Below are 11634 nucleotides of genomic sequence, written 5' to 3' on the forward strand. Positions count from 1 at the left end.
AAACTGAGGGTTGGCCTGCTAGTTTTCATGGTCCAGTAATGAGATGCAGATGAACTGAGGAGGAAGAGAGTATTTATTTCTGCAACCAGTTATAGGGAGAAGGCCTGGAAATTATCGCCAGACGAACTCAAGATTACAAAGTTTTCCAGAGCTGATATACCTTCTAAGCTATATATTTGTCTATGTGTAAGTGTGCATTTATCTAAAGACATATGAGATTAACTGCTCTTAATCTGTAACTAAGGTCTGAGTCCTGAAGACCTTCCTCTAGAGTCTCAGTAAATTTATTTAAATAGGTCCAGGTGCTGGGGCTATTACCCTTACCTTGTCTCCAGCTAAATCACAGAGGTTTGGGGAGTTCCTTCAGCCCAACACCCTCCCTTGATAAACTTGTTTGTGGAGGTCTGGGGAGTTTCTTCAGACCCACAATAAAACTTCTTTAATCCTAAATGCGTCCTCCTAAAACTTCCTTTGTTATTTTGTCATGCTTTGAGGCCCAGGAAAGGCCTCAGTAAAACTCTTGGTGGGCTTTTGTTATATCCCAGCCTTTGTATAAGAGCACTGGCTTTTAATATTTAACTTAAATACACAGTACTGAAACAGTTGTTATGGAGGCCTAGGGTAGTGAGAACTGGCCTGCCACATAGGTACTTCTGTATGAAAGGAGGTGGAGTGTTTGGTTTTGTTTTGTTTTGGTTTTTGAGATGGTGTCACTCTGTCACCCAGGCTGAAATGCAGTGGTGCAATTGTGGCTCACTACAGCCTGGCCTTCTGGACCCAAGTGATCCTCCTACCTCAGCCTCCTAAGTAGCTGGGACTACAGACACCGTGCCACGACTCCCAGCTAATTTTTCTTAATTTTCTTTTTTTTGTAGAGATGGGGTTTTGCCTTGTTCCCAGGCTGGTCTCAAACTCCTGGGCTCAAGTGATCCTCCTGCCTCGGCCTCCCAAAGAGCTGTGATCCCAGTCCATCTAGGTACTTCTGTAGAAAAGAAGGTAGAGGCCGGGCGCAGTGGCTTATGCCTATAAACCCAGCACTTTGGGAGGCCGAGGCAGGAGGATCACGAGGCCAGGAGTTCAAGACCAGCCTGACCAACATGATGAAACCCCATCCTTACTAAAAATACAAAAATTAGCTGGAAGTGGTGGCAGGCACCTATAATCCCAACTACTCAGGAAGCTGAGGCAGGAGAATTGCTTGAACCTGGGAGGTGGAGGTTACAGTGAGCCGAGATTGCGCCACTGCACTACAGCCTAGGCAACAGAACAAGAGTGGGTCGTCATCTAAAACAGAAAAAAAAAAATGGAAGGTAGAGGATTTTTCCCCCAAGAAGCCTCTTCATTTTGAATTCCCTATCCCTGATAACAGTAGTTAACATTTATGGAGTGAAATTACTGTGTCCCATACGTGGATTACCTCACTTAATCTTCACTTAAGCAAAGCTGGAATACAATGACAGAGCAGGTTGTGGTGCCCAAACTGCTTTTTAAGATTTTTAAATGTTAATTTTGAATGATCTTCTGCTACTTTAGCTGTTTGTTAACATCCCAATCATCCTTTGTGATTCACCACAAACATAAATAACATCCTGTCTGTAACTTTCCTTACACAATCCTTTTCCGCACTCCCTGCCTCCTCCTTCTTCCTACCACTCTCAGCCATGAACAGCTCCCAGAACTGTGTTCTAAGGGCACTCTGTATATACCTTTTTTTTTTTTTTTTTTTTTTTTTTTTTTTTGAGATGGAGTCTCACTCTGTCACCCTGGCTGGAGTGCAGTGACACAATTTCAGCTCACTGTAACCTCCTCCTCCTGGATTCAAGCAATTCTCCTGCTTCAACCTCTCGAGTAGCTGGGATTACAGGCATGCGCCACCACACCCAGCTAATTTTTGTAGTTTTAGTAGAGACAGGGTTTCACCATGTTGGCCAGGCTGGTCTTGAACTCCTGATCTCAAATGATCCGCCCGCATTGGCCTCCCAGGTGGGATTACAGGTGTAAGCTACCGCGCCGGGCCCTGTGCATACCTCTCTCTTAGCACATATTTGAATTATGTTTTATTTGTCTTTCTTTCTAGATTGTGAAAGAGCTCACTTTATTTATCCTCATAGCTCCAGGGCTAACATAATAAACAGTGCCTATACCCCTTCAGAAACATTTGCTGAATTCAATTGAATTGGGACTATCAACGCTTAAAAAAAAAGAAAAAAAAAAAACAAAAAAACACTGCACTAAACCCTATTGGACAATAATTTTAAAAACAAGAAGTAGCGGCCAGGCGCAGTGGCTCACGCCTGTAATCCCAGCACTTTGGGAGACCAGGGTGGATGGATCACAAGGTCAGGAGTTCAAGACCAGCCTGGCCAAGATGGTAAAACCCCATCTCTACTAAAAATACAAAAATTAGCAAGGCATGGTGGCGGGCGCCTGTAATCCCAGCTACATGGGAGGCTGAGGCAGGAGAATTACTTGAACCCTGGAGGTGGAGGTTGCAGTGAGCTGAGATTGTGCCACTGCACTCCAGCCTGGGTGACGGAGCAAGACTCCATCTCAAAAACAAACAAACAATAAACCAAGAAGCAGCAATGGGTCTAATTCATTGAAGTATTTCTTTTCAACCCTCTGGGTGTCTGGTCTTATATTAGACCTCTGCAGAAAAAGAGGACACTGTCCACTTCTCCAAATTCCTGCCGGCTTTGACTTAGGTGTAAGATATAGATGACAGTTCTTAGACTTCAGGATGAGATCCAGCTGAGAAATTAGATGTGGCTTTCACACCATACCTGCAGGGCCTATTGATGAATGGCTCCCATGACAAGGATAACCTTAAGGGGTAGAAGTTACGGGAAAGCAAGATGATGAACTTGTAAATTATTGATGCTACCCAGAATAGAATGGGTTGCCCTAAGAGAATTTTTCCAAAGAGCTGGGGGATCTTTGGTGGAAGACATGTTATGGGATTAAAATAGATTATCCTGAATTGAAGGTATTTTGCAACCCCTGAGATTTTATGATTTCAATAAAATATGATTAAAAACATATGACAGAGCCATCTCTTACCTAATCAAATGAATTTCATTCTGAACACCGTTTTAACATTTCTGAGAATCTTTTTGTTTTAAAGACTAGTCAAGTGCAGTAGTGAGAACAGAGAAAGAGTACAACAAGGAGTTGGCTCTAAAACTGAACAGTCAATTGGGAGAGCTCACTCCCTGTGGACCAAGTCTCTCTGAGAATCCTTTTTGAAAACTACCATGCTTTTTTTTCTTTCTTTATGTAGGATACAACTTCTCAAGATTACCGAATGTCCATCCCAAGTTCAAAAAACAAGTTATACAATACGTCAGAACTCTTCCACCTCTGTTCGCAAAGTCTTTGTCTCGAATTGGGAAAATCTTCGGTCCTAGCTGGATTTAATTGCTCCATCATCCTGATCCACACCCACCTCCCATATTTCGTGGCCAGTTTAGTAATACCTCCAGTGCAAATTGCGCTGGCCTAGTAACGCGAAAAGCTGGGTCTCTCCCACCGAGGCACCCTCTTTCCTCCACAGGGCCGAGCGCCCCCTGCAGACAGAGACCAAAAAGAAACGGCATCCTCAGCCGTAGCAACGGTTTCTGTGTACAGCGGCGCCGGGACCCGGGGGCCCCACAGCCCCGCCGCAACGGTCTCTGATCTCTCCCCAGCGCCCTGGCTTGGGTCACCAGGGCTGAGTGCGCCGGTGGACCCGGGAACTCCAGCGTTGCCACCGCGCCCCGACACCCGACACCGTCCCCCGCGGCCTGGAAAGCCCGTGTGCTCCCAGGCCGGGAAGTACGTCCACCCCACCGCTCCCTCTCCCTCGCCGCCCACCGCCCCTTCGCCTCCCCCCACAGCCTCTTGCCCCCGCTCCGGGAGAGAAGGACTGACACGCGGCACGTCCTCTGTTCCCGGCCCGCAGGTACACACAGGCACTCACCTGCTTCTCCGCGCCCCGCGTCCGGGAGGTCGCGGTCGCTTCACCAGCTCCGGCTGCGCCGCAGGTGATGAGGGAGGGGCGGGTCGCCCGGCCCCGAGCCAGAGGCGACAGGGCCTGTTGGTCGCGGCCGGGGCGGGGATTAGGCCTCTGCCACGCCCCGACCCGCTGTCGCGCAGATCTGCCCAATGGCCCCGGGTTCACCCTTCGCCGCCTTCATTGGCAGAGGATCATTTGAGCAGAAGAGTTGGTGTGAGAGGTCGCCTTCCTCTCGTTTGAGTTTCAATTTGTTGTAGAGTTAAAACGCTGGCATCGGCCAGGCACAGGGGCTCACGCCTGTAATCCCAGCACTTTGGGAAGCCCAAGCGGGAGGATGGCTTGAGGCCAGGAGTTCGAGACCAACCTGGGCAAAAAAGTGAGGGCCTGCCTCTACAAAAAAAATAATTTAAATAAAATTTTTATTTTTTATTTATGTATTTGGTTTTTTTTTTGGAAGCAGAGTCTTGCTCTGTCGCCCAGGCTGGAGTGCAGTGGCATGATCTTGGCTCACTGCAACCTCCACCTCCCAGGTTTAAGTGATCCTCGTGCCTCAGCCTCCCGAGTAGCTGGGATTACAGCCCACCACCACACCTGGCTTTTTTGTATATTTAGTAGAGATGGATTTCACCATGTTGGCCAGGCTGGTCTTGAAATCCTGACCTCAAGTGATCTGCCCTCCTCAGCTTGCCAAAGTTCTGGGATTACAGGTGTGAGCCACCATACACACCTGGCCCATAAATAAAATGTTTTAAAACGCTGTTATTGTTCTGTTATCCTGGACTGCTGTATTCCCTGCTAAGTAAATTAATCTCCAGTTAACTACAAAAAGTAATTAAAATTTCAGAGTTGTTGAGAAATGCTGAGTGTATGATAAAATATAGTCTGCTAAGAACGATGGCAAGGAAAACCTATCCACCCCCCACCCCCAGTGGAAAACTACTTGGGGCATTCTAAAGTGGCAAGACAGTATATGTAAACCATACACCGGTTAAAACAATTCTTCAAGCACAGGGCATGTGACCTGGCCCTCGTGGGTCGCTCGTGGAGAATACTTTCTAGTTGGTCTGTGATCAGTGGTAAGCAGGCACCAGCTGCCTATCTAGTTTATGTTGGTTCTATGAGAAAACACAGAACACCTGTTTGTTAATAATAATCACCTGTTCAGAGAGAATAAATAATGTGAGACACTGCTTGAGGCCTTCAGCCCAGAATGCTGTCAGCCCTCTGAGGCTCTCAGCTCAGAAGACTGTTGGTTCCTCCAGACAATCCCACTTTGCTGTTCCATCTGGGTGTCTGCTTCTTAATTCCTTCAGCACTGCCTGGGTGGGGGTCTCTACGGCCTAGTTGGTCTTGGTACAGAGTGCATTGCAATCAAGATTCACTTACCTCTTCCCCTTTAAAAAAAAAAAAAGTAAAAGACAAGATTCCCTCTTTTCAAGCATTCCTCATTTTCTGAGTGATGGTTATGAGTCAGGCACCATACGAAGCACAGGGATGAAAAGGTGAATAAGACAAAATATTAATACAGTTCAGATGAATAAAATAATAGCGGTTGTCTGGAAATTTCAGTTTTATAATTTCAAACTAGTTAAAATAGATGAACATCAAAGTTTATTTACAGTGCCTAGCAGTTCTGTAAATGTATTTCTCTTTCCTTTTTGCACTTTAATTACAGACCTGCAGTCTACCACCAAGCACTGTTAGTGGCAAAAATTCTAATGCTCAGCAGGACACAGTGGCTCATGTCTGTAATCCCAGCACTTGGGGAGGCCAAGACGGGCACATTGCTTGAGCCCAGGAGTTCAGACCAGCCTGGGCAATATAGTGAGAGGCTGGCTCTATAAGATAAAAAATTTTTTAGGCCGGGCGCGGTGGCTCACGCCTGCAATCCCAGCACTGTGGGAGGCCGAGGTGGGTGGATCACGAGGTCAAGAGATCGAGACCATCCTGGTCAACACGGTGAAACCCCGTCTCTACTAAAACTACAAAAAATTAGCTGGGCATGGTGGCACGTGCCTGTAATCCCAGCTACTCAGGAGGCTGAGGCAGGAGAATTGCCTGAACCCAGGAGGCGGAGGTTGCGGTGAGCCGAGATCGCGCCATTGCACTCCAGTCTGGGTAGCAAGAGCGAAACTCCGTCTCATGAAAAAAAAAAAAAAAAAATTTTTTTAAATGATCACTTTAGTGATCTTCACAGAGGTAAAAGAAGATATCATCCAAGAAACAAGGAGATAAAATGAGGCCTGGTAAAGTTACTTAGCTAGATAACAAGGGGTGGTGTGTGTATTTGGACCCAAAGCCTTGCACCAAAGCCCGTATTGTTTACTGATCTCTTAATTACTAACCAATCCATCAGTAAGTCCCATTGGCTCAATCTCAAAATGTAACTCACAGCCAGATACTTACCTCCACAACTACGGCCCTGGCCCAGCCACCATTACCTCTACTTATTACAGATGGTCTCGTTTCCTTGCTGCCACCTGTCCTATATAGTCTATTCTCATACAACAGCCTAGTAATTCTTCATGCCACTCTCCTGCTTACCGTCCCAATGGCTTCCCATCACAACACCCTAAGTGAGCTGACCTCTTCTGTCCACCTCTGCAACCTCATCTTCTCCCACTATCCCTCCTGTCATGAAGTTTGAGTCACATGGGCTTGATTCTGAAGTGGGAACAGGATTAATCTCACTTTTCACCCCAGAGCTTTTACATGGAGTGTTTTCCCTATTTCAGTGTTGTTCTTTCTCATCCTTCTGTCCTCTCTGCTCAAATAACCACTCCACCTAAACTTCTAACACAGAACTCATTCTAAGGAAGGGTGAGGACATGGGTGTATTATGTATGATGAGGCAACTTGTCACCCAGTCTGGAGTACAGTGGTGCAATCTTGGGTCACCACAACATCCACTTCCTGGGTTCGAGCAATTCTTATGCCTCAGGCTCCCAATTAGCTGGGATTATAGGCACACACCACCATACCCAAGTAATTTGTTGTATTTTTAATAGAGACGGAGTTTCACCATGTTGGCCAGGCTGGTCTTGAACTCCTGAGCTCAAGCAATCCTCCCGCCTTGGCCTCCCAAAGTGCTGGGATTACAGGTTTGAACCACTGTGCCCAGCTTTCATTTTTTAATTTTTCATAAGTCCAATCTCTTACAATAGCTATCTTAAAGTACTGTTACCTCCATATGCCCATTGATTACTTGTAATCATAATTCCTCCACTTTGATAATGAAACTGAAAGGAAATCAAGTGAATTGGCCAGTCATTGAGTAGTAAGACTGGATTTGAAATCTCCATTTAGTGCTTTTCAGTGTGTCCACAGTCAGTAAGCCATTGATAGGGTGCCAAATTATGTGCTAACATCAAGCTCAAGCTTACTAATTTTCATATTTTAGAGCACTATTCAAAAGAATGTTTTTAAGGCAATTTTATGTCAGTTTTTTTCTTGAAACTGTCTAGGTAGGTAAGAGGTAAAATTACTTCTAGTTTCTAGATGAAGGGAGCACAAGGTAAGTGGCTGACTGAGAGCAGACTGAGTTCCAGCTGTCATACTTTTTGCATCAAGTTCTTCTGCCCAGTTAGCCAGGTAACAATATTCAATTAAACTACTGATATGCTAAGGATTCAGAAGAATTAAGATAAGTGTAACTTTATTATCCCATAAGTTGGGGTTTATCTGTTTAGGGAACTGTCATAAAGAGACACCATGTATTGGGATTCCCTCATCTAAAAAGTTCAAGAAGGAATATACCAGAATTATAAAATTAAGAAAGCTCCATTTTATTGCCAGCCTGGGCAATGTAGTGAGACCTCAGTTCTACTAAAAATTAAAAGAATCAGCCAGCACGGTGGTGTGTGCTTGCAGTCCCAGCTATTCAGGTGAGAGGATTGTGAGTCTGCGAGATGGAGGCTGTAGTAAGCTATGATCATGCCACTGCACTGCACAACTCCCTCCTTCTACAACAGAGAGAGACCCTGTCTTAAAAAAATAATCTCGGCATGGCAGTATCTCATATAGCATGTAATAAATTTATAGAATATATGAAGATGGTAGTCAAAATACAGGTGTTTACAAAATCATGGACAATATTTTGAATGTAAAAGACAGACATAGCTATTAATAAAGTTGGAATATATCAAATCTTTAAATTGCATGTCAGGATGGTCAACATGACATTCCAGAACCATGGAATACCTGAACAGAATATCGTATAGTGACCATTAATTCAACATCCGTAAGATCAAGGCTAAAGATTTAAACATTAATCCAGTAATTCAGCGTAAGCCAATGCTCCCCTTCCCAACCCTTGACTCAGGGTGTCGCTCAGTCCATCAGGCTGGAGTGCAGTGGCACGATTATGGCTCACTGCAGCCTCAAACTCTGGGGCTCAAGTGATCCTTCCACTTTAGCCTCCTGAGTCACTGCCTGTTTTTTTTGCATCCTAAAGCAGAACTGCTGACTTTAATGAGTGATTACACCTATGAAACTGCACTTGGCTTAACAGCCTGCTTCTTTGCTTGGGGTTGATTTTGCCTTACAGAAGGCAACAATTAAAGTTTCCCTTCATTATTCTGAGATTCAAGAATCAAGCATTATATGAAAATACAGAAAGGCCTATACCAAGTAATAAATGAAAAACTGAACTCAAGATGATGTATGGCATATTGACACCAAGCACAATGGTATACTCCGTATCAAATGACACGGTGACACAGAACAGTGGTTTCCAATAAATTTATTTAATCACAACTTCAGAGGGTTCTAGAAACTTGCATTTTTAACAAGCACCGCAGATGATTCCAGGTTTTGATTAGAAGTGTGGTTTGGGTAAGCAACTTTACCCTTAATTGTGTGTCAGATTACATATAGAGTAAAACAAAAAGTCATGTAACGGAACAAAAAATAGCTTTATACAAAATATTAGTAGATAAATACAATATGGTCTTAAAAATAAAATCATATGTATATAGTTGTATTCCTAAGTACAGCAGTGCCTCACTCATTCCAAGTTTCCTTTCTGTGGTTTCAGTTATCTGTAGTCAACGACATCCAAAAACAGGTGAGTACTGTACACTGTATATGAAGATATTTTGAGAGCAAGAAAGACCAACCACATTCATATAACTTTATTACAGTATGTTATCATTGTTCTATTTTATTAATCTCTTGCTATGCTTAATTTATACATTACACTTTATCATCGGTATGTATATATAGAAAAAAGGTGTATAAAGGTTTGGTACTATCTGAGGTTTCAGGAGTCCACTGGGGGCCTTGGGATGCATCCCCTGAAGATAAGGGGAAACTACTGTATGCAAAATCGAAATCTATACAACAATTAGAAACATTGAGAGAGCAAATTAAGTATAAGTGAAGACATTCCTCTGAATTCCCAGGTTTCATCGAGCATCGAAAACGACCACTGGATTAATCTGAGTTAAGGACAAAAAAGGTACTTAAAACATTAAGATTGAAGATTTCAAAGTCATTTTGTCTTTGCAGTAAGCTGGTTTGTTATTTAACTGAAAATACAAAAAATAGAATTCACTATTTACTATGACAACTTGAGATAAACTAAAAACACTTTCAATTTTTATCTGCACGTTTTCCATGATAAAATGTATCAAAAAACACTAACGCAGGCCAGGCGTGGTGGCTCACACCGGTAATTGTAATCCTAATTGTAATCGCAGCGGGCAGACCTGTATTACAGCTCACGCCTGTAATATAGTATACAAAGTATTTGTATTTCTCCTTGTGAAATTTAGCTTGTCCATAAACTCAAGCTCAAGAATGAGTGCTTATATAAATATAGTAATGCATCCATGATGTTTTGGTCAAAGATGGATCACATATAAACAGGGGTTGCATAAGACTATATTTTTGCTGTACCTCTTCTACGTTCAGATATACGAAAACCATTGTATTACAATTGTCTATAGCATTCAATACAATAACACGCTGTACAGGTTTATAGCCTAGTAGCAATAAGCTATACCATATAACCTATATCCTGTATATGTATAGCAGGATATACAGTCTAGGTTTCTGCAGGAATGATGAAATTGCCTAAGGACATAATTTTCAGAATGGATCCCTATCCTCAAGCTTAACTGCACAGAATCCCTAAAAAGTAAATTAATGAAAACCAAAATCAACTAGTATTATTTATTTAGAGCCTATGCATTGGTACATGAAAATGCTAATCACGTTTGTTTGTACTCTAATCCAGGAAGTTATCACTTTAACCACAAATTAATCTTTATCAACCCCAGCATTATTCATTTCCTCCTTCCTCATATTTAGAAAGCATAGTTAAAAGGATACATCTTTTAGTCCTTTTCTTGTACATTATTCTGTATCCACATTCTCTGCATCTGATTGGATCCCTAGATTTTATTTCATTTTCTGTGTGACATTCTAGAATTAAAAAAAAAAAGCACATTTAGTCAATGCCTAAAAGGAAACTATTACAAATTATCTTAACTATATTTTTCCCCTAAGGCAATCCAAAACACGAAAATATACTCAATCTCAAGGGTCTGTTGCTATTACGAAATATATTAAGTAGGAAAGAAAAGTGTTGTAGGCAATGCACATTTCCAGGAGAGAGAATGAAATCTCAACCTTTTTTTTTTCCTGTTAGTAAACTGCAGACCCAAGACGAACCCAGGTCTACTGACCTCAACGAGATTTTTTTTTTTTTTAATGGTTGCTAAAGTGTTTTACTTTATAACTTTGAAGATCTGTAACTCATTCAAGCAAAGAACAAATTAAATAATTTAAAAAAAAATATTCTTACTTTATGTAAGTGCTACTCTTACCTCCACAGATATATATCATTGGTTGCTGCTTTGGAGGTTGAACGTCCTTCTGAGTGTCCATTGTTAGCCCCTGAAATCACAGACTCAAATACTGAATATATCAAAAAGGCTTCTCACAAGTCCAACTGGGACCATTTTTCTCAAGAAAAGCTAAAAAGATCCCAATTCCTAATCGTTCTTTCCCCCAAATCCTGTGGGTTAAGTCTCAAGGACAAAACGCATACACGCAAGTATTGAGCGTCTACCCCAAACTGGACACAATTATAACTACTTCATACATGTTATGCCATTATAATCTTCATAACAATCCTAGGAGACATCACTCTTATTTTACAGATGAAGCAACCTAGACTCAGACATGTTAACTTCCGCAGGATCACTCAGCTACTAAAAGGCAAAGGAATACAAAGCTCGCATCTTTGTTTAACATAAGCTACATTTTCCCAAACTCTACCCGAAGTTAGCCAAAAACACTATAGCCCTCAACTGGGGAACAGGCTAACGGAAGAGAAGAACAATGAAATAACTCTACCAGCGAAACATCTAAACTAAAAAAATACATAGGGAAAAGAGTGACAGCATGGATTGCATACCCAGCCTCTCTCAACTCTACCCCAATACCGGACCTTTTTACCACAAGTCTCTTTCCAGTTTGGGCCCAAATATCCACCACAAACCTCAACCAACCCGCCAACTCGCTACCTACGCAACACAGGAAAACTTCTCCGCGTTTCCAAATACAATCCGGCTCGTCTCTGTGTCGAGACCAACTTCCGGCGCTGGTATATGACGCACAGTGGAGTCGCTCTC

At 42.7% G+C, this 11634-nt stretch overlaps 2 protein-coding genes across 6 annotated transcripts in view; both read right to left on the bottom strand.

The window, feature by feature from the left end:
* Positions 1 to 4040, bottom strand: part of SPAG1 (sperm associated antigen 1) — a 76070-nt gene extending 72030 nt beyond the window's left edge. The window contains exon 1 of one of the 2 annotated variants that reach the window (XM_032248057.1): positions 3959 to 4040. The gene's annotated coding sequence lies outside the window, so the exon portion shown is untranslated. Of the gene's footprint in view, positions 1 to 3476; positions 3601 to 3958 lie in introns of those variants that run through there. The other variant, XM_032248068.1, reaches the window with a different exon arrangement.
* A 4683-nt stretch (positions 4041 to 8723) lies between these two features.
* POLR2K (RNA polymerase II subunit K) lies at positions 8724 to 11634 on the bottom strand. Of its 4 annotated transcripts, none has more exons than XM_032248116.1 (4): positions 11531 to 11634; positions 10825 to 10894; positions 10328 to 10420; positions 8724 to 9422 (listed from the first exon to the last, which is right to left on the bottom strand). In XM_032248116.1, the coding sequence occupies exons 2-4, from the start codon at positions 10883 to 10885 to the stop codon at positions 9400 to 9402; spliced, it is 177 nt and encodes a 58-aa protein (XP_032104007.1). In that variant the 5' UTR covers positions 10886 to 10894; positions 11531 to 11634; the 3' UTR covers positions 8724 to 9399. The 4 variants fall into 4 exon arrangements, with proteins under 4 accessions (XP_032104007.1, XP_032104014.1, XP_032104018.1 ...); XM_032248123.1 differs by having other exon boundaries at positions 11527 to 11632; XM_032248127.1 differs by having other exon boundaries at positions 11502 to 11607.

The sequence above is a fragment of the Sapajus apella genome, unplaced genomic scaffold, assembly GCF_009761245.1.
Source record: "Sapajus apella isolate SASKATOON/1434 unplaced genomic scaffold, GSC_monkey_1.0 scaffold3, whole genome shotgun sequence".
In the NCBI taxonomy this organism is placed as follows: domain Eukaryota; kingdom Metazoa; phylum Chordata; class Mammalia; order Primates; family Cebidae; genus Sapajus; species Sapajus apella.